Here is a 24914-nt window from a genome sequence, read left to right as displayed (position 1 = left end):
GATTTTACTGTGTTGCTACAAAAATTTAAAAAGCTTAATTCAAATCAAGATACAAATTAGATATTATATAATTAAACCTATACTAACTAGCAAAAATTTTGTTCATAATTAATACTATTAAAAAGCCAAAAGCACTATTTACAAAGAAAATTTATTCTGGTTAGTAAAAGTTTAATCATATAATAATTAAAAAGCTTATTTAAACAACAAATATAAATAAGAGTTTTATAGGATATTAAAATTGTGTTTAATAGTTTATTAGTATTGAACTTGCAAAATGTTTTATTGATGAGATAATATTTTAAATCATTACAGGGTAAAAATATTGACAGCTATGATGATGGATTGCTTGAATTAGAGCAATCTTCAATGTCTCAACCTATCTCTGAGGTAAGTTTTATCTTGTCCTATAGAGCCTAAGCACCTAATGAAATTTCCAATGTAACAGTAACATATTATATATATATGCCCAATAGATTGTATTGTTTCTACTCTTGGCGTTTGTTTTTTGCCCTTCATTCAATTATAGGATAATCTTGGTTACCGCCTTCTTGAAAAACATGGATGGAAGAGTGGTAAAGGCTTGGGACGTGCTGAACAAGGTAAGACTTATTTCATGAGATTTAAATGATAATAATATCTACGAGTGAATTCTGTTCCTGTTTCCCCTCCATGACAAAGAAAATGGGGTAAGTAGTAGCAAGGTAAGTAATTTTATAATAATAAGGCTTATTTTACACCTGAATTATCTGAAGGCTTTTCAAGAAGTTCTGGCAAGTCATTCACATTTTTGACTTTTCTACAGGTTTTTGGTCATACTCTGTGTTGCAGTTGAGGCAGCACAGGCAAGAATTAATGTCCAACATCTGTCCATGGACCATGTAGTTAGCAAAGGGTGTTCCTCGCTTTATGCAAGCATTTTGAAATTGCTGATAACATGCATATGATAGGGAAATACCTGCAAAAGAGCCTGTGGTAATAATCAATAAACAAAAATGTATTCACTTATTTTAAATTTTAATATTACAAAAATGATTGAAATGCTATTGAGAATTAATTTGCTGATAATTTCATAAAAAATAAATTAAATAATAACATCTTTTTTAAGATGAGTTAATTTATTCCATTTTATCTATAAAGTTGAAATTCGAAAGTAATTTTAAAGATTTTAATAAACCATTCCCCTTGCTTATAAGCTGTGGTAGTTATGAAACTGATGCCTGTGCTGCATTGCTGTTTTGTTCTGATTTTAAGTTCATTACTCTGTCCACAGTGGATTATTGAATGGAGTATGACTGCAGAGAAGCCAGAAACTGGGTTGAGCTGGAACGTTATAATGGATTACTGCATTCTATAGAACCTGCATAATATCTGTTGTGGTTACTTCTTTAAATCACTTTTGTTATTGGAAGTGTTAGACCTGAATCCTCAGGTGCTAGATGATGATTTTAGAAGAGACTTTAACTTGATGGAATTGCAAAATTAATCATCACAAGTTTTTATTTTATTTTTACGTCAAAACATAATGGATTAATTACAACTTATTTGAAGCCTTTAGATATTAAGAAAATAGGTATTGTTATTACTTATATATATATTATTTAGGTTTAAATTATAATTAACTAGGAAATTATTTTTTTAACTTACTTTAAGGTTAAAAATTCTCTATAAATGTTGATTAAGTAAGTCATATATATATATATGTATATAAATAATTATTTATCACTTTGCATGTCATGATATAATCTTAAACCACTGAATTTTTATTTTGAGACTAATTTCTTTTTTAAAGTTCATTTATATTTTAATATTAATAATAATAAGTTCAAGTAAATGATGTGAAATCTTGTGAAATAGTGATAAATTAAAAAATTAGATATATAGACTTATCAGTAAGTAGTTTTGCATACACATTCTTGCCTTTGATGTATTGAGCTACTATCTAAATTAGCTGATTTTTTTAGAACAGTTTTAAATATTTTTTAAGTGGCGAAATAACAGTTAAATTCAGAATTTTATTCTATGAGAAATATTACTTATTTATTTACCTATTAATTTAATATTAGCTTTGAAATGTTTTTCCAAGATTAACATCCCTGATGAACTTAATATGCCTATGATCTCAAGTTTTTATCTGGAATGTGCAAAAGATATTTATTTAAACAAATTAATTTGATATATTATCATTTTAAAATTATTATTGCTTACATTTCAAAGCTTGTGTTAGTAAGATATAATTTTTCCTTATTAATTTAAATTTTTTAAATATTGGTTATAAAACTTTTGATTAATCAATGCATCATTTAAACTGTAATTTTAAATAAGAATTAAAATATAAAATTATATAATTCATTAAGTTAAATAAAATAATTATATAATTTGTCAAAAAAGTCACTTGAAAAATTAATGAAATGTTATCACTTGATTTTTGATAAATTGTATAATTTGGTTAAAAACTATATTATTTTAGATTTTTAAATGTGCGATGTCTGCAAACAAAATAATCAAAAATTCTTTTTGACAATTAGTGTATAAAAATTCTATTCAGGAAATCATGAAAATGTGTTATAACCCACCAAGAGAGAGAATTTTATACACACGTAATTTTTTTTTCCAATGTTTTTATAAAATAAAATTCATGATATAATTTATTATATCATATATTTTAAAGATAAAATAATGCTAAACTGCCTTCTTTTCCTAAGATATACTTTTAATGATCTGAACTTCCAATAATCCAACTTTTTTAGTAATAAAACTGAAATTTGGAGAAAAATTATGCAAGATGACTATTTAAGTAAAACTGAAGTATCTTCATCTGAAATTCTTTTCTTACCAAAGTAAGATTTGATCAAGAAGAAAAGCTATTAAAAATGTCAATTACCAAGCAGGGAAAAAATTGGCTTTCTTTATGATGATATCCTACAGATAAATTAGCATTAATTTTAAGTTAATTTCAATTAATTTGTTATATTTGAAAAATCCTTTAATATTATAGTAAATCCCTAATAACTTGGACTAACAGGGGTGGAGGTTGTCCAAGTTTACAAAAGTCTGAGTTAGCAGGGACATGGAAAATGAGAATGTGGATATACAGTACAATAATTATTATGATAGCTCTATCCAGAAGCTTTACTGAGATTTAGTAGGTTATACTGTTGAATTTATTATTAAAAGAAATGAGCTCAAAAAATTTCATGACAGTATAGTATACAGCAGCGATTCTCAACCTTCTTAGCTCCATGACCCCCAAATAGTAAATATAAATAAAATTAATATTTTGCGACTTCCCACCCAAAGGAATAATAACAGTAAGCCTTACTATTACTAATTGAATTTTGACTGTAATTATAAATGTAAACAAATGCAACCATCACATTAATTTCTTTTTTTTACATGTGTACTTATTGTAAGTAAAATGTTTATAAGTTTATAATAAATGATTTTTTCTCATAAAATTATTTCATTATTGTTTTGCGACCCACCTTTAATATCACCGTGACCCCCAGGTTGAGAAATGCTGGTATACAGCAATGCATAGTTTTTAGTAATTTACCAACTGCAGGAATGCAGTAAATGCACAGCATCACAAAAACTTCTGGATATTGAAATCACACTATAATTATAATTTTTATATTGTCAAGAAATTTTAAATTACAATTTTTTGAAAAAATTTCTGAGTTATCAGAGTCAGTTGGAGTTCAAGTTAGTGGGGTTTACTGTATTTTAAAACCAGAATTTACATTAATTGGATTATCCATAGAGTTAGTTTGCATTATGGAGATTGCACTATATCCAAATTTTATGCTGAATTAACTCAGTGAGATAAATATGAGAGGCTCAGTTGAAAAACAATCTCTTGCAAAACTACAGAAAAAAAAAAGAGTTAATAAATTTGGATTTGTGCATCATCAATTCATCTTCTGAGAAACCTTTACAGTTTAATTGTAGGCTTCTTGAATTTATACACCCACATTAATAAAACGTTGCATATCAAAGTGCTGGTAAATTGAAACAAGTCTTCCTTTTTCTCAAGAACTTCCTAATGTGGAATACACTGTTTTTCACTAAGTCTCTCATTTAATCAGATTATTGCATCAAAATTTAAGGCTGAGTTTGGTAACACTGGAATAATTTGTATTTAATCTTACAAGGAAACAGCCAGACATTCTCATCTCCATTTAAATGAAACTTGGTGAGCATGTAGCCCTAAACACGAATGGTTTCTTGTGCAAATAATACGACCCACTTTTCAAGTGTTTCTGAAAAAAGGGTTTTTGAAAATTGAGAGTTTAGCATATAAGTCTAAAAGTTCTACCTATCCTAGGAATGGCAGTAGTCAAGTCGATAAGGTTTTGGACACTGGGTTTGATCCTTCACAACTTTAGAGTTTTTTTTTTTTGTTTTAAATGTGTAACATAGTTATTTTATTATTTTACCATATCATTAGCATTATTTATTACCATTCTTATTCCATTTAAAGCTTACAAAATGAGATTAAAAATTGTGACAGCTGTTTAGCAAAAACAAAGTTTCTGTAGATGTAACTCTTGTACGTCATTAAATAAAATTTTTATTTCTTCATATTTATTTTCAGATATGGTGGTATTGTTTTATTTGAAGTGTAACAAACATGAGCATGTGAGGGAATGAATTATCCATAAAATTAACTAATAAAAGAAAAATGCTGCAACTATGCTATCCTGCTTTTATATCAAACTTGTCTTTTTTTATCCATGCACAGTAATGTCTGGAGCTTATTTGCTTGTGATATCATAGTTTGTAACCATGAGTGAATATATCTGAAAATAAATATAAAGAAATAAAAATTTTATTTAATGACATACTAGAGTTAAATCTACAGAAACTTCAATTTTGCTAAACAGACATCACAATTTTTAATCTTGTTTTATAAGCTTTAAATGTGAGGAATAAGAATAGTTACAATAATGCTAATGATATGATAAGATAATAAAATAACTATGTTACACATTTAAAAAAAACTAAAGTTGCAAACGATCAAACCCATATTGTGTAGCTCCAGTGTCTAAACCCTTCTCCACTTGGCTACTCCTAGGATAGATAGAACTTCTAGACTTATAAGCTAAACAGTCAATTTTCAGAGGCCTGTTTTTCAGAATGCTTGAGAAGTGGATCATATTATTTGGACAAGGAATTATTTGTGTTTACAGCTACATGCTCACCAAGTTTCACTTGAATCAGAGATGCAAATGTCTGGCCATCTCCTTGTTAGTATATTGTTGAAATTTGTATTTTCAGTCTTTTACAGAAAATATGTAATTAGATTTAGTTTAATAATTTATTTTGTACTCTATGGCTCAAATGGATAAAATTATCCGTCAGAAACTCTTTAATATGATGTTAAACAAAACAAAAATTATTCATTTTGCTTCAAAATATTATTTTCCTTATTTTAAATGAATATGACTTATTTACTATTCATTTCTGCTGAACTTTTTGATAATCTTACTTTGAGTAGTAAAAGCTGTAATCATAATGTATATTGACGGGATTATAAAAAATTCAAGCTAAATTGAAATTATTTTTTAATTTCGTAAAATTATAATGTGTTTCTATATATATACATATATATACAGTACAATAGTGAAACAATTAAAATAATCTTAAAATAAAAATTATATTTTGTAATAAAGCAAAAACTTCTTTTTAAATACATTTCCTAATGATTGTTTATGGCATGAATAAAACAAAACTTAAGATATTTAAGTAAGTCAGGACACTATAAAACTTGGCACCATATTGAATATTTTTCTTCATTATTCTGCGTATTAAGAATTCCAACTTAATTGAAAACTATAAACAGAAAACTTTTTGACTCCTTTGAATCAATATCAACCAAAAACTTATAAAAACTTCCAGAACATTGAATGGAACTGATAATTTGAATGCAGAAAGAACTAGAAGAGTTTTATGAATAGCATGCAATAGAACTTAACTTGTTTGTAGATATTGTTTAGCTGGGTCCTATACTCTATCACTGTGTAATCTTCTATTTTTGTTCTTTCATTCAGCTCGTTATTGCCCGTTTTTCTTTTGTTGGTAAGAGCCCCAATGTTGACCCCAAATTCATATGGCCCAGCAAAGTATAAACTTGCAGCATTCAAAGCACTTATAACAAGAGTGCACACGCACTGCAGCAAAATGCAGGATAGAAAGAGATACAGTATATCAAAAAGTTAGCAAGGCAATTTGGGGTCAACATTGGGGCTCTTACCAACAAAAGAAAAATGGGCAATAATGAGCTGAATGAAAGAACAAAAATAGAAGATTACACAGTGATGGAGTATAGGGCCCAGCTAAACAATATCTACAAATGAATAGGAACAGCAACAAGCAAAAAAAAGTTTTCAAAAGAAACCCTACAGTTTATTAAATGTTAACAGCAGACAAAGACAAGTTGGACCGGAGCCTTATTCCTGGAGTCTATAGAATCCCAGTAACAGATAGAAGGTGGCAGAAAGAGCTTTTTTACATTGTAGTCACAGGGAGGTCACTTAAAGAAAGGTTGACGGAGCATAAAAGAAACATAAGGAATGAGCAGCCAATCACAGCACTAGTGACATATATTTTAGCAGACCCTATGAAAGTTAAAACGGAATGGGAAAAAGCAAGTATGATACAAAAAATTTATGACAAAAAGCACCTCAAATATACAGAGGCTTGGCATATATACAAAACCAGCCATGAAGGGCAGACAATTAACTTTAGAGAGGCAAGTAGGATATCAGCAGTATGGAGAGCCAGCATTATATAAAGTTATATTAAGAAAGAAGTTAGCAATATACAATTGTGGTAGTAAATAAGGAGATGATTTACAGAAAGGTGATATATCAGCCAGTTACGGGTGCAATCTGGTTTTAATCTACATTTTTAGTTATTTTTGTATTTTATTTATGTATGTATTTAATAATTTATTATGTTTTTATTCACTTTATTTTCACTTATATTGTAATATATATTTTTAAGAGTATGCACTCTGAAAAAATTTTAAAAATACATTCCAAAAGCAAATTTATTGTTACAGTAGAGCATTGATTATCCGACTCAATTGGGACTGGGGTTGGTTGGATAACTGAAAAAACGGATAACCGAAAAGTATGAAAAAATACATTATTAGTATATTAGTATATCCCATGTAATTTGTATATTAGTATATTGCTATTAACCTATTTCACGTTGAATTTTCATCGATGTTAAGCTTAACAAACTTTTTTAAAAATAATAATCATCTCTATTTTATCGTTAAAAATTATTTCTTTATTTTGCACAAAATAAATACAAAAATAAAGAAAAAATAGAAAATTGAGCCGGATTTAAATACTGGCGTCCCTTTCATGGTCAAGCCAGTGTTGCCAACTAAAACACGCAAAAATTTAACAAAAATAATATTAAAGTAGCCAGGACATAGCCAAATATTGTAACACCACATTACTAGGGGACATTTGAATTTGCCGACTAGAACACGGTCGGTTAACCGATGTGACGGTTGATCGGGGGGTCGGATAATCGATGCTCTACTGTAGTACAAATCTGTCGGCATTCGATTTAATTTTTTCTTGAAAAAGGTCATTAAAGATGACTGAAAATGTTTGAATAGTAATAAAAAAGGCTGCGGTTAAAAGGTTTTATGAGTGGTTTATTTTATTTGTTTTTCTTTATCTTCTGATGAGTTATTTTTTAAAAAAGATTGTCAGTTTGCGACATTGTATCCAAGTATTAACTGAAATATTTTCAAAAATAATTTTTATAAACAAATCTTTGAAAATGTTTTTGAATTTAAAAAATAAGACTTCTACTTTATAAAAAGGTATAAATTTTTTTTTTTAAAGTAATTTTTATTTCATTGTTTCTGCTTAATGATAGAGAACAACAGAATTAATATATTTTCTTAATTCTAAGATGCTCTATTCTAAGATTTTTTTTTAATGGAAAAATCTTTAGGTAATTTTATTAAGTAATAATAAGTTAGAAAATATTACAAATGCTTGAAATAGGTAATGTTCAACAGCTCTTAATGCAATACAATGTATAAAGTGTTTCATTTTATACTGCATCATAATGTCATCTTGAAATCATTTAAGTAAAAACACTTCACAAAGAAAAAGCTAACGCAAACTTACACAAAAGTCCATTTGAACTTATGTGACCATTGAGCAGTATAGGCATGTCTATTATTTATGGACACCATGTTGCAAGGTCTGATTGTTTTGGACTGCAAGTATTATAACTATCTCCTCAAATTACTGGAGTAATCAAATAAAAAAAAAACCTGAGGCAGGCCTTGGTGAATGCCGAAAACGTTTGAAATTTTTCATTAAATTTCTGTTATGTGTATCAATATTTTGAAGAAAAAAAAAGTGTTTTAGGATTGATAGTAATATAAATAGAAAATATGATTACTTTCACTGGTTTCAAGTTTATGATATATGTATGAACTGCGCAGTATGGTAAATTTTTAATAATTTGTTATTGAAAAAAGCATTATATATCAGGTATAAATGGTTTTTAATTTCACTATTTTTGTAATTTAAGAATTATTTATTATTTAAGTAATGAAATGACTCATTACTCATTTATTCAAACTGGGATTATTGATAAAAACTATTTAAAAAAATTAGATACAATTATTTCAAATATGCTAGCATAATAATGCATACAGAACCAATAACCAGTGTGAAGAAAACAAAAAACCTATCCCAAGACACATTCTCTAACTTCTGAGTTCTTCTTTAGGCACTATACTGGTTACCAGATGGAACATCATTCAGAACATAAAAGCTTTTTTTGAAAGAAATATAAATTCGAACCAGAATTTGAAGTACGACTATAAAAATTTAAAGTTGCTCATGCATTGTCCTGTGCATAAATGCATAACAAAGATTCAACTAATGCCTAAACCGTCATGTCAAGTAGAGCTTGCCAGGCCGTCGATGACAACATTTCTTCCTTAAAATTTATACAAAATGATGTAAAATTAACTTTAAAGATTTTTATGGCCTCCAACTATCTGAGGTGTTTCATGGTGGGTGTGGTGAGTAGGAGTTTAGATCGCATGAAGTCTGCTACAACTTCTGGATCAGCTAGTGTTGTGTGTTGTAATATGCTAGCATAATTTTTCCTAAAATGTTTTCTGCAGTTAATATGTATGTGGCATGACCAAAAAGAAACAGGACTGTTTCTGCTATTGTAAAGTACAGTTTTTTTGCTACCAATGATCAATGTTTTAAACATTTGAGCATCAGTATGCCAAATGGGATTGAGTTTTCAAGTTGAAATGATTTGTTACATGGGATTTTGTAACATGTTAGCATTGTGCTGCAATTCAAAAATGAACTTGAAAATTCAGCAAAGTTAAATTTTGTGTTAAACTTTGAAAATTTATCATGCCACCCTTGAAATGTTTTGGGAGGCCTATGGCAACAGCCATAGGAGAGATCACAATCTCTGAGAGCAAGACAAATCAGGAGAGCAACAAAGAGCTTGTTAATAATTTTTTTGATTTTAAAATGAATTGGGTATTGGAATTTGCTCTTTCCACTCAGACAGTGAATTCAAATCTTTACTGCAACTTTTGGTGTCAATTGCAGAGGACGTTTACAGCAAAAGACCAGAACTGTAGTACAGTTGAAATGGCTCCTCCATCATGACAACACTTCTGTGTACACAGCCTTCAAAACATGAGCATCTTTGGCAAAAAAAAAAAAACACGTTTTCTTCAAAATGTGATGTCTTGTTGTTTTTCAAAATGAAATTGAAGCTCAAGAGGTTGCATTTTGATACAGTCAAGGAGCTATCTGAATCACAATAGTGCTTTGGAATTTTCAAAACAATGGCTTCCAAGGAGCATTAGAGGCTTGGCAGAAAGGGTGGGATTACTGTATAAATTCAGAGGAGTACTAAGTACTGGTTTGAAGAATATGGTGGTCAGATTTAAATTATGATTTGTTTAGTGAGAGTTGAAAGGCATGTGACAAATGGTTACCAATAGTAGGAAAGAGGTCACATTACGTCAGATTTATCAATCTCTCTTCATACTGCATAGTTTGTATTTTTTTTTCCAGCAAACTGAGACTTTTAATTGAGTCAACTGTGTTCTGGACTAAATTCACACAATAAATTCAAACATTATTGTCTATTTGTGTCCTTGTATGAATTACAACTATAAATTAAATACACCAGCAGGTTCTTTTTACAGATTTATACAATTGTTTATATAAAAAAATAAATGTATGTTTTAAGTCTGTTATGACTACAAGTCACTAACAACTCTCCTTTTTGGAGGGGAAAGTCTCCAAAAACATTTTTTACAAGAATTTTCTCAAATCTCCTCATAATTCTGATCAAATCCTTCTCTTGAATTCATTGCAAGACAATATTCTAGAACTGAACTTGAGATTTTTTGCAGTACATTCAAAAAAACAACTGTAATGATTCTTTTCTTTTTAAACAAAAAATTAGGATTCTATAGAATTTAACAGCAGTTGTGACAATGGAAATGACAATTATGACCTGCACATTCTAAGAAATCAGCAAATACTTCGTTTGGAAGAATGACATGTTCATCTTTTGCCAAAACAAGTATAAGTATAAACCTTTATAGATCAAATCTGGTTTCTTTTTGATGTGCAAAACTAACATGTTTAGGTTAAAAGCAAAGCTTGTATGTTTGATGAATGCAGAGAGATTGAGATATATATTTGAATTTTATATCAATATATATTTTTTTCACTTGAAGACATTTTGAAATGTCAAAAGTACTTGCATTTAATTCAGCAAGTGAATAAATATAACTCTGAAAGACAGTACACTTTCTTCCCTATAATATATTTGGCATCTTAAGTGAGCTTGTAAAGTTTTACGAGGATATAGGTTACTTTTTATTTCCAAAATCATTCTATTTTTATAAGATTTGGTAGAATTATGATATCATTTGCAATAGTAAATAGCTCATATCTGGTTCTTATCAGGTCTTTAGCATGAGTAAGAATTTTTGCCTTGAGGCCAGTAGGTGATAATGACAATAATTGAAATTTGAATACAATAGGCCAATTTTATCATCATTAATGGGCAAAAATGGACATACTGAAAACTGATCAAAAGAAATTTTATTGATCAGCATGTTATTTGAAAAAACCTTATGAAGTACTGAACATATTACCATTGCTATTTTTACTTGTGTCAAACTGCCCTTAGAATTTGTTTGTAAAATTGTTTTTGGTTGGATTATGCTGCATTGGATTATTAATTTGTTGTGTTTGTGTGTTTTCTGAACTGCATTTTAGAGTAATAAGTACATCTAAACACCAATAACCAGCAAAAATCGATATACGGTAAAAGCTTGATATTACAGTTTCCAATATACTGGACCTTGCATTATTGCAGATGGTCAATGTCAGTCAGGTCAAAAGTATAGAAAAATTATAAGAAAACTCACTTTTTGTAATCTTTATAATGGACTCTTGCTACTACTGACTATTTTCAGGTCTTGCAGACCATTGATATTCTGTTTTTACAGACTTTAGTTGCCATGTTATTTTGTTACAATTATTGTTTTATGTATTTTGTCATAGTCATTGTTTTATTTTCTTTATTTGCAGAAAGTAAATAAAAAGTAGTATAATTTTTTTTTTTTTTTTTGAGAGATTTTCACATTACATCTAGTTTTCATTTTGTTTTCTGTTAGACTACTATTGTTCAGTTTTGATTTTGTTTTCTCTCTGAGCAACAAGTCATGGAATTGCTGTGTAAAGCAAACCCATGGATCATAAAAGAAAAAAAAAGAGCTTAAGATTTATATTTCAGATTTACTGATAGACAGATATATTGTTTTTATAAGTTTAATAAAAATCTGGCTTACATACTTCACAATCAAAATTTTGCGACTACATAATTGACTTTTGTTTAGAATATTGATATACAATAATGACAAATCAATATTACTGTTACTGTGAACATAAGGGAATTATACTGTATACAGATCTAATGAAACAAGGTAAAAATACATGGATTTTATATCTGGACCTGGAGAAAACTTCTGTGAATGGCAGATATTTTCTCCAGATCTGATATTGAGATCCATTCTAACATGATTCTACTATATAGTAATGAACTTTTTGATATAATGGACAAGTCCACAATAATGAGTAAATCACAATAAAATGAAATTTTATTATAACAGACCAATTTCTTCAGACTTGTGGTGGTCTGTTAAATTGACATTTTACCGTATTTTAAAACAGATGTTTTTGTGAAAACCGAGGGGGTTAAGCTGCAAGCTCCACCCCACTTATTGGCTTCCTTGTCAGGGGATGGCTTTTGGAGGGTAATTTGTAGTGTGGGGAGGTTGCAAGTAAGTCACTAGGTGCTGGCTGTTTCTCAGTAATGGACAGGTTCAACATGGCACAACAACACATTTAATATAACACTTAAAGCTAGATACATAAGGTTTCTAAGGTTAAATACAAAGGATGCATTACGGCTACTTGTAGAACTAAAGAATTACTTAACCAAGGGAGAGAGAGTTACATAATCTACATATAATATACCTCTTAGACCGATGGTTCCCGTTGTATAGAACGTTGGCGAAATGCTCCAGGATCGGCAATCAGTAGGGGTGGCATGAAGAGCTGTCTTTGGGCTGGACGTGACTGTTGGGGGTTATGGTGGGACGGGTCCTGTGTCCGCTGTTGATGTCCACCCAGAGGACTGTGTCCAACCCTTTTTTATACCCATTTTCGGGGGAGCTGACTAATGCTCTGTATGATGTAACCTGTTCCAAGTTCGATCTGTGTCTAGATTTTGTTTATGTTAATTGTTAGAAATCGAACGTTTTGTCCAATTTATTACCTCTTTCTATCTGATATTGTTTCTCATTCTACCTCATAAAATTGATAACAGCTGTCACACAAACTGAATTAATAGCTGGAGGTGACTAAGGTCAGGATTTGTTTTGCAACCTTAGTAATAATTAGTGATATTCAAACTGTTTTATCTATCAAGAAATCACAGGAAATAGGATGTATGTGGGTTTTGTCTGGGTTGGTCTTCTCTTTCTCGGTGACCTTTTGTTTGCCCTTTTTTCTGAGGAGGGTCTTGGATTGGAATATTACTTTAAGTAATTAAATTAATTAATTAACTTAATATCAGCTTCTCACATTTCTTCCATTTTAAACAGACATCTTCAATACCAGTATTTGTAGTGACTGTACATTTTGAAGATTCACTCTTTAGTTTTCCACAAAAATCTCTGATTTATATATGTAACTAATTTCTAATTAATTTTGTAAGAATGTGAATCTATAATTTATAGTATAAGGGAAATTTGGAATAGATGGGGTGGAGTTCAGAATAATTGTCTTCTGTCTTGAAATGAAATGTACATACTGTATAGGTCCACTGGCATTATACAGTACATTTCTACAAAAGAATAATGAATTGATGCATTTACTGTGAAATTTTGTTTTAAAAAAATCTCAGCAAATACTAAAGTTAGAAGAGTACAGTTTTGAAAGTTTTGTTGCAAATTTCATTGATCAGAGAAATTGATTTATAATTATGAAGAAAGGCTGATAAACATGATTTCAGTTCCAAGTTTTATTAGCTACCATTATTTTTTGAACACTGAGCATACAGCTTTGATTTTACAATAATAAAATTTCTCTTCTTTTCATGTTTTTAAATTTTTTATATGAGATAACAAACTGTGAAAACAAATGTAATATTATAAAGTTTGATTTAAATAATAATAATTTCATTACTCCAACTTTATCAGGAAAATCAGTAAGATTTCTTCCATCCTTTTGTCATAACATATAAGCAAAAAAAGTTGCTCAATATTGGTTTTCTTAAGAAACAAATGCTGGAGTATATTGAATATGGGCCAGATGTGAGGATCACAAGAAATTGGAGGAAGAAAAAATTGACTTTTTACTTCCTGATTTGAGGTTACTGTTCGACCAAAAAACAAATAAATGCTTCTTAATAAAAAAATTAATTGAATATTAAATAAAAGCATATATAACATTTTATTTAATCTTGAAAATATTTTAAATGTGAAACTATACTATTCAATAAACAAAAATTGCTTGATTAAAGTCATCAAAATTATTTATTACAAAATGGTCTTAATTTGGGCCATCTTTCAGCAAATAAATTTAATGTAGAATAATGTAGTAGAATATTTAGTGATGGATTAAACTTGTAAAAACTGGATAAGAGTTCAAACATTAAATAAAAATGACACCTTGTGAAATCCAGCAAATGTTTTAATACATTAAGAATGTTTTCAACCTGGAATTAATAGACCTTCATCAGTTAGGACCAAATAAATTAACGGAATTGAATGTGTAAGCATTTGAGAATAAATAGAATACACACAAATTTAAAATAGTGGTAACCAATAAGAAATAACAAAAAACAAAATATAAAGTGCATAATAAAATATAAAAATAAAAATTAACAATTTGAATCGTGCATTGTAAATCAGTAGCTTATAATTCAGGTAGAGTGCCAAGCAGACAGTAGTGTCTTCATCTCTGTAATTGGTGCAATGCCGTTTATTGTGGACTTTGTAGATTTCACTTTCAAAACCTTTTGATTCATAATTATATTAATCATTTTTATTTTAAGATTTCAAATTTAATTCTTTCTCTCATCATATATCTTTACAAATTTTAAAAATAAAAAAATTACAATATAAAGTAATTAATAAAATAATGATAAACAGAAGTGATAAAAAATACTGATCATACAAAAAATAAAAATTGAATGTTTAACAAATTTAAAATTTATTAATTGGCATGCTATATAAAGAAGAAGAGAAATGAATCTAATAAGCAAGCCCAAGTGCAATCTATAGTACAAATGTTATGTTCATCAATAACATCTTTTTCTATAATGTGAGTATTCCTTTTATTCTACGCAATTCTTTTTAATCTGTTTCTATGTATCCTGTGTAATAATTGAGTAAAGAGTGGAATGTAATTGTTAGCTATTTGTTTTCAAGGTGAGCCTTCAAAGGATTATTGGAAAGTCATATTGTAATCAGCTGGAGAAACATCTTTATTCTTTATTACAGTAAAGTCTATATGGACTAATGATAACTTGCCCCCAACTAAACAAATTCTCAGTTAAAATACAAACAATGGAAATTACAATAAAATAAAATTTTAAAAATACAAAAAAAGGGTTAAATAAATATAAAATAATCAATCTATGAAAGGCTGTGTTAGTGTAGTATTAATTTCTAGCTATTTATACAGTAAAAATTTGCTTATTGTAATCAGTTATCAATGTTATAATAATAAGTATAAAATAGCATATCCTAAAACATATAAATTAGAATATGCATATAAAACACTTATTGTAATGTTTTGGTTATACTTATCATTATTTTCAGATAATTAGGTATTTTTAAGCTTTCTCTTTATGTTATTAGCCTTAAAACATTGCCAGAGATATATAATTATCAGTTTTAACTAGTACTTTAAACATGAAACATTGACCACTAATTATTTTCTCGAAGTACAGTTCATTAAGTAAGTTTATTTGCCATTCTGTTGTTTAAAAAGGTACTGCAAAAAGCTGCAGGCAAACAACAATGGATAAATTATTATTAACTATTTTTCCAGCATGTATTGTATAAGCAATTCTCTTACTTCTTTCTTGATTTGTAAACCAAAAAAGTTTGGTGCAATATTCTGTGCCAAATTTCAGTTGTCTAAAATTGCAGTGAATATTTATTTCGAATCAGTAAATATAGTGATTTGAAATGCATATCAGCAATTAACAAGCCAAATTGATAAACTCCACATTTCAAATTTTTTTAAAATTTTAGTGTCAAAGCACTTGATATACTCATAACTTTTTATATTCATAATAAGTTTCCCTAATAATAAGGATTACTACCACTTAATGACAAAATTTTATTGGCCATCGAAAAAAATTTGATGTATTTTAGAAGCCAATTTTGTTAATCTGCCAGTGCACACTGCAGCATTGCAATTACAATGTGCTCTGACCAGTGCCTTATAGATAATGGTAAATTATTTAATGTTATCTCATCACAAAAGGTAAATAAAAGAAATTAGTTATAGTCCAACTGCTGCAGAAGTAAGTATACTTGTGGAATATTACACAATTATTTTAATTTTGGTGGCAATTGTTTTTAGAAGAAAAAGAAAAGTTATGCTATTATATCAAGATGGATGAAACTAAAAATAATTTTTTTCCATTCCTCCTATTAAATGTAATTCTTATAAAACTTTAAGAACAAAGTGACATGATGGGATCTCAAATACAGCTGACGAAGAAGATATCATTTATATTGCTGAATAATCAATTTAAACAAAATAATAACAACAACCATTGTAACAGTAACAGAATAGTTATTCATTTTTGCAAAAAATCTTTAATAAAAGAATGTATGATATTGAAGTTTCTGTATAATAAAAAAACTGTGTGAAGATTGAATTCAATGTTATTATGTTTTTCACTTGCCAAATCAATTAACTCTCTCAATCACACCAAAATCATAATAATAATAATAATGATATAACGTATCTATTATATCTTATAATTTTCTGTGTCATTAAATAAAAGCTACATCTACAATAATACATTCTGCTATGTTTATTTGAATTTATGTTTTAAAAGAAATTTTAAAAAAGAATGTATATTATTTTGTCACTTTTCTCCACTTTTTGCTTTATGGAGTTAATTAATTAATTTAGTCACTACAATTCTAGAGAATTGAAATTTGGCATAGAATATTACACCAAATTTTTTTGGTTTACGAATCAAGAAAAAAGTAAGAGAATAATAATCATAATCAATAAATATTTAAATTATACATATTTTTTAATTGCTTTTGACATGTCCTTTCAACATCTAAGTCAATATTGTATTGATTCATTCAGACATTGAACACAACCCTTCCACTAATGGTATTTTTATTTACTTATCCAATTTAAGTTCTAGGTTCTTCTTTCACTGGCTCCATAGGGGACAAATTTCTACCGTAACACGCCAACTGCTAACTGAATATGAGTTCTTTTATCCTTTAGACAAAACATAAATGTATGTTTGAACTAGAATGCTTTGAGATTTGATGATGATGAATTATAAACCTCAAAAAATGTTTAATCTAAAGAATAAAAAATCCTTATTTTAGGAAATATATACGATTCAAAAATAAAATAAATAATAATTTTATTTTAAAGGAATGTTGTTAATATATTACAAAGTTTGTGCTGTATTATCATTGTATAAGATGTATATTTAAATTTAATTTTAATTTTGCCCATGGTCAACTTAGCAAAGATCATTAACATTAATGAACTTCATTTTATAACGTGGATTTGATCATGATAAAGAATTATATTTCAGGCTTACAATTTATTTTGTTGTTTTAACCACTGCAGGATCATTTAGGGTCGATTTACACACAACAGTGATGTGCCGGCACAGTGCAGTAAGCATCGATAAATATCACACATAGTCAATCAGAATTTCATGTACGACACTTGTATGATTGACAGAATACAGATCACATGTCGTAGATGAAACTCTGATTGGCAATGTGTGATATTTATCGATGTTTATGCACCAAACGGTCACTGTGCCGGCACGTCACTGTTGTGTGTAAATCGACCCTTAGTCTGATGATGCCCATTTAGCACATGTGAAAAACATTAGCTTTGTTATTTTATATGCTGGATTTTTATTTTGGATGCTGCTGTTACAATTTATTCATATTTATTATATTTCATTAAAATTAATAAAAATGCTTAGCTTTGGTAAGTTACAACACTGTGATGTGAGAAAATATTTTTAAGACTAATAATCATCATTAGTTTTCTATAAATTTCTGAAGAGAGATAATTAGACTGAAAGTCAATCTAACTATAAACTTTCAGATGCATTACGTTCTATAAGTTTAAATAAGTTTCTAACATGATCTGCAAATAGATTTAAATGATTAGAATATACACATTGAATCTTTTGTTTAATTTGGAAAGCTTGATGAAAAGTTATGAATGAATCTGAAAACATTTGTTAAAAGGGAAAGAATTCAGTTCTTCAGTGAATGAAAGGTTAGTTGTTTGAAATGATTCACACATTAATAAAGTGGACTTAAAAATTTGTTGATGTCTTGCTTTATACAGTAGAATCTCATTTTAATGGATCATGGAACAATGGATTTCCCAGATTTTTCTAGCACTTGTAAACTTCTATTCTATTGTAAAATTGGTGTTTTTTAACATTTAGTTAATATTTAGATGTTTATGGAAATTTTTAGAGCTTGATGATACACTTGTTACATTTGGGATGTGTACAGTTTTTCAATTGTACAGAGTCAGTGGTTTAATGTGATTGAGGAGACACCTAGTGAGCATTCTGACACTAGTCTAAGTGTAGTGATGAAATTTAGTGAGACCATCAAGTCTTTCCAAGTTGTGAAGACCTTCCTGATGAGTTTCAGCATAAACAAACGGGCTCTATATGACATTGCTAATGTCAAGTGGTTGTTGTGTTCAATTGGCAGAAAAGCAGCATCAAAACAAACCAAGATGAGTTTTTTAACAAACATTGAATTCAAATGAAGTGCTAATAAGCATGTATAATTTGCTTCTTTTTGTGCTTACACTATATACAATTTCCATCAGCTTTATCATACACATGTACAGCATAATGTACAGTCTTGTAACAGATGTTTCTGTAGAATAAAGGATAGAGATCTCAAGATACTGACTAATTTCAAGTACTGGTATTTCTTATATGTAGGGAGTTAAAAAACTGGAATTTTTTCAAATAACAGATATTTTTCTGGGTGCAGAAAATTCATTGTTTGTGATATAATGGATTCTTGGAACAATGGATGATTTTCAGTGGCTGGTATTTTAAACTTTGTTTTTGTTTAGAATTGTAGAGGAATCTTGAATTAAAAAAATTAGACAAGGAACATCTTGTCACAGTTCTAATTTTTTAAAATTAGAACTGTTTAAAATTAAAATTAAATTAAAATTTTTTGTATTTTAATAAACTGACTCAAAATAAATACTATTCAGAATTTTATATGCTAACTATGATTTTAAGGAAGTTATTATTAGGAAATGAAATTTTGCTTATTAGTTCTGCAAAAAACAAATTATTATTGGGTTTACCTGAAATCATATTCTTGGTGTAGATATGGTATAAAATCTGTAATCTATCTACAATTATTATTTCAATCTATATTAATATAATAAAGATTAAAATTATAACAGAAGAGAATACAGTAATACCTCAGTTTTCGTTGACTTTGGTTATCATCGGTTTCGGTTTTCGTCGATTTTTTTGTGAAAAATTTGCCTCTATTTTCGTCAATTGCCTTGGATTTTGTTGGTGTACCCAAGTGAACTCGCTGCCAATTTTGCGAAAACAAAGGGCAACCCACACGTTTTCCGACTCAATGTGGCATTATTTCTCATTGTGTGAGCATTACCCCACGACCGTCCACCATTGGCCAATGGTTCCATTCCCTGAACACTTGGAGTTTGGTTGTGGGTTTGCACTTTGCCAGGACGGGCTGCCACGTAAAGTTTTCCGGGTTTTCTCCACATTTGTAACTCCTGAATACAGGCCAGTTACCCTTAAACGGATTTCCCAGAAGGCATTATTCTCCTTGATACGACCATCATAAATGCATACAACTACTATTACATGACAATTATGTCACACTTTACCACAGAGTGATATAGGCTAGAAGCTCATGTATAACTAGCTTCTACAAGACATTACCCTGCATGTCTAGCCGAACAATTCCATTGCTTTCATCTTAATGCTAATTAACTTATCTTTAATCTTAATGTTTTATCTTTATGCTAATTAGTCTTTTATGTTAATTTCTTATTGCTTTTAGTATTTAACACTATATTAATTATCTATAACATATTTTTAGTATGTATTTTGGAGTGTCTAGAACGAATAAATTGGATTTATATTGATTCATATGGAAATAATTGCCTCGGTTTTTGTCGGTTTCGGATTTCGCTGATTGTTTTCGGATGGATTATCGATGAAAACCGAGGTATCACTGTAGTAGTATGGAGCACAACAACAATTAAAGATGATTTGTGTTAATAAATTATTTCTTGGAATAATTCTATTAATTAATTAATCATATTAACTTGAATAATTGATTACTGATTACATATATACCTCCATTTTTATTTTATATTAAAGGAAAATTACTTATTTAGTTTTATTCCAAATAAAATAATTGAACTCCTAAAACTGAATAAGTGATTTTACTTTTTATTACTGTAATAAATTGATTACACTGTGATCAAATTACTAAATTAATACTGTAGTATTCATTATCTTCAATAATTTAGGAGTATTAATCTGTTATCATAATGTTATATTCATTTATTTATTTAGTTTGTTTATATGTTTATTATTTATCAGAAATATATAACAAAATATAGATTACAGTCTCTTCTAAGTGAGATGTATGAAACAGTAATTTTGTAATGTTATTAAACATGCTGTTAAATATTTTTTGAATATATAAAGTCGTAAATTTCTAATTATATGAACTTGTATTAATTACTATGTAATTATTTAACTTAAACTATTTATAATCTGTGAATAAGTATAATTATAATTTTTATTTTATTAGTAAACCTACCATGGCATATGCTAAGTGTGAAAAGTGCAAAGAATTTTTCACAATTAGAAAAGGAATTAGAGTGGATTGTGATCGTGTACTTTTGTGTTTTATTTTCTTAGGAAAAATATAGCAAAACAATATTGAGAATTGTTAATTGGCAAATTGCTGATATACTAAATAACTATTCTCAATATATATAATTATTATTAACTTCATAATTAGTAGTTATACATGTGTGTTATTTAAATAGTTTTTATTTTCTTGCTAATTTCACATTTATAATAATAATAGTAACTCAATTAATATTTACTAATCTATAAAAATAATGAGAAATAATAATTATTTTATCATGTCAAACATAATAGAATTTGCTTATTACAATCATTGAAAATTACATTGTATTGGTGAAACATACATTTAAAACAAATGTTTTTCCAGTCCTCTTAATTGCTCATCTTTAGGTTACAGTTCTAAATTGCATTCAAAATGCACTATAAAAATTAAACATTCAAGCTTGAATGGAGTGTATGTGATATACACTCTAGGTGATATCTTGGAACTGTTTTACTATATCACTTGGAACTATTACTGTAACCATTTCTTTGGGAAAAAATTTGGAATTGGTCAAAATAATAGTCCAAATAATCAGGCAACTGGAAGAGAGGATAATTCCACCTTATGGCAATAACATAGGCTTATATACGAGATATGTGGATGACATCGTGGTACTATGGAGAACAGACAAAGACGTCAAGGTATTCTTAGAGCAGTTTAACGACAACCCGTATGGCCTCAATGTCGAGCTTGAGCAACATAGCGAGACCGCGGTACATTTCCTGGACCTGAGCATTGAATTAGGAGAATGCCTCTCAGCATGAATACCTCCGTATACTGCAAGACTTCTAATTTCCTGACGTACATACCAGCGGATTCTTGTGACCCTTATCAATACTAACTGGTGGTTTCGGATTCTGGTCAAAAGGGCACACACGCACTGCTCGACACAGGAAGCGCTAGAACAAGAAATGAAGTACCTGCAAGAAGTAGCAAAGGGGCACGGCTATAATGGATTAATATGGAAGCTAGAGAGGCAATATGAAGACAGTACCCGTCAGGCACCACCCCCTAATGACTGCATTGGACAACCAACACAACAAATAGTGCCTGTATCATACAACCCCCTGTTGGCATCGTTATATAAAAGAATTGTGAAGAAACAAGGAATAAGTATCGCATACAGACGATGCCCGTCGATATTTCAAATCCTGCATAATGATAAGGATAGGCCGGACAGGAAAAAGCTTCCAGGGGTGTACACGGTCCCTTTAAAGGGCCATAGATTTAACAGAGATTTAATGTACTGTACATTGGCACCACGAAGCGATTGGTAGAAGTTAGGTGGAAGGAACATCAGCAAGACATCAGAAATAACAGAAGCAGCACCGCACTTGCAGTATACGTCTCAGATCCAGAAATCACAGTGGACTTCACGAGCGCTAAACTCTTCATCACCACACAGCACGTGGACCACCTTAGATGGTTAGAGCAAGTAGAGGTTTGTAAAGCCTTCAAGTACACCCAACCAATTCAAAGGATGAGATAAAGTTATCATTAGCATGGCAGGCCCTAATACAAGAGAGCGATACAAAGTAATGGAGGCAAAATGATTAAAGAGACCCTTACAGGGAAGTCGCTTAGATAAAAGATGCGATCAGATTGAGATTAGATAGTATACATCACAAAGATAAGCACGTGATCGTGTTACGTAAAAAAATTTTGAATGCTGATGGCACGTGGCACCGGTTTTGATAGATTCGGAATTCAATAATTCAAATTTTTATCTGGAAAGTGGATATTCTTCGATATAATGGTCGAAAAAAGAGAGTATAGCTTGAAGAAGGACCTAGTGAGGGGCCAAAAACGTTCGCGTACGAACTTTGACAGCACCGGTTACAAGGTTTGCAAGAGAATTAAGTGGTTGCACCCTGGTGTGTATAGGTGAATTGTAATAGTCCAAACTTGATAGGTCATAATGGGCTCTTCTATCAATATCTTACTTGAAATAGATATGAAAAATATATAAAACTATATGTATTAAGATGTAATGAAAATTTTCAATACTACATTTTTTTCTCATGGTGATATTTTGAATATATATCTCTTGTTAATCTGGCCTTTGATAATCCAATCTCTCAATTATCCAGCATACCCCTTTTAAAATATCTTTCTCTTATTTGTGTTTATTATTTTTTAAAATACGTAGAGTAAACTTATAACATTAACTTTAATAAAGAATTAAACTTGAAATCATTTTTAAAAAAATAGATATGTATATTATAAATATATTTTAATTGATTTCTTGTGGCATACAAATAAGAAACTAATTATTTAAAAAAATAAATAAATAAATTGAAATTACTGTATACATCAGCGATTCTCAACCTTCTTAGCTCTGCAACCCCCAAATGGTAAATATAAATAAAATTAATATTTTATGACCCCCCACCCAAAGGAATAATAACAGTAAGCCTTACTATTACTAATTGAATTTTGACTGTAATTATAAATGTGAATTTTTTAAAATATTATATAATCACATTGCACTAATTTTATACATTAAGAAAATACCGACAGTATAAAAAAATGTAATACAACTATTCCTACTATTTTATGTTGCTGCGTTTATAGCGACGGGTAAGAACATGCACGTATGACATGTACATACTTGAGCAATTTCCAAGTTCCAACTTGATGTGTATGTGCTGGGGGTTGCGACCCCCCTTTAATATCACCGCAACTCCAGGTTGAGAAACGCTGCTATACATAATTAATTCCACAATAACAAAATAGACCTCCAAAAAGAATCAGTACAAAAGGCCTGTTGCTCTTTTGTACTGATTCTTTTTGGAGGTCTGTCCTTCATTGCCTTTAGTCCTGTACACTCAGTAATCTGGCACTCTTAATAATTTGGCATTTCTCTGTGCAAAAACTGGCTGGATTAGCAAGAGTCTATTATACATCAATTCCAGCACACACACAACTCTTCAGAATTATAATTGAGTTTATTTGATGGATAAATGAAGCACACAAAAGGATAGTTTCTCTTTTGTTTTTCTAAAGTATTTCATTAATAAAATAATTCATTAAGTAATCATGAAAATAATTTAGTTTGATTTTGTTTATAAATTGATACTGTTGAAAGTATATCTTAATGAATTTGGGTATCTTTCACCTATAATGATATTGTCAGGATCTGTAGCAAGTGAAAGAAGCTCAAATTAATATTACGATGATGATTCTCATAGCAAAAATGTGTAGTAATGTAGAACTGCAAAAATACTTAATGATAAATTTTTCAAGTAGCTTACTTGAAGGATTAGTTTTATTTGTTTAGAATTTTAAGATTTACACTGCCATCAAATTAAATAAATATTACATAATCAGAATCTTTTGTGTTGAATGCTTCAATCTCATGCTGTATAGCATTACTTAACAACTAAATAAATTAATCAAATAAATACAAATTGGAATTATTACTACTATAATGAATTGCTAATCCTCATATTTGTCATCACAAATTATGAGTTAAATGTCAAATTAGAGTTAAAGTAGTATTTATTGTCTTTTATATCATAAATCAAATACTTGCAATTTTGATTCTAGAAAATTGGTGAATTAAATTGGACCTCAGGTCAAATGCAAAATGAACTGTTACAAAATAATCAGCAGCTTTTACTAAAGATGAAATGTTTGATCATTCAAAATATTTAGATTATGTACAATATACTTAATGAAGATGAAGTTGTTAGATTTTTGCAAAAAGAAATGATGCATGTTGTAAATAAATCAATTTTTTTTTCAATAAATATTAGACATTTTGCTTTGAGAATGAATAGAGATGAAGTCTGTATAATTTTGCAAAAGGTTACATGATTAAACTTAAATTTAACATGTACAGTTTATAACGAGAAAGTACACTCAAACCTGTTTTTGTGCAGTCTTTTTTTTGTACGATTTTTTTTATTTGTGTGGTTTTTTTTTGTGTGATTTTTTTTTTAATCTGTGCAGTTAATAATAACTTTCTTTAGTTTCGTCGTGATTGTTTTGTAGTTCCGGTGAATCTAACAGTAATAAATATTGCAGTAAAAAGCTTTACAAGTTTAAATCTTGCTCTTTCTGGTCTCAAGAAACTCGTCGTTTCAGTCGGAGACAGATATTC

General features: G+C 29.1%; 1 protein-coding gene across 5 annotated transcripts in view; it reads left to right on the top strand.

The window, feature by feature from the left end:
• LOC136983303 (uro-adherence factor A-like) overlaps positions 1 to 24914 on the top strand; it is a 73864-nt gene that overhangs the window by 8985 nt on the left and 39965 nt on the right. Inside the window, exons 2-5 of one of the 5 annotated variants that reach the window (XM_067280019.1) lie at positions 316 to 390; positions 477 to 602; positions 806 to 975; positions 1274 to 1573. Coding sequence is in view for 1 of the 5 variants with exons in the window: in XM_067280003.1 (XP_067136104.1) it covers positions 316 to 390; positions 530 to 602 (148 nt within the window). In the remaining 4 variants the exon portion in view is untranslated. Of the gene's footprint in view, positions 1 to 315; positions 391 to 476; positions 603 to 805; positions 1574 to 24914 lie in introns of all 5 variants that reach the window. The other 4 variants (XM_067280014.1, XM_067280003.1, XM_067280010.1 and 1 more) reach the window with 4 other exon arrangements.

Source organism: Centruroides vittatus, unplaced genomic scaffold (assembly GCF_030686945.1).
Source record: "Centruroides vittatus isolate TY-2023 unplaced genomic scaffold, ASM3068694v2 contig_12, whole genome shotgun sequence".
Lineage (NCBI taxonomy): Eukaryota > Metazoa > Arthropoda > Arachnida > Scorpiones > Buthidae > Centruroides > Centruroides vittatus.
Note: the sequence above shows the minus strand (reverse complement) of the source record. Positions and strands in the feature narration are given on the sequence as shown.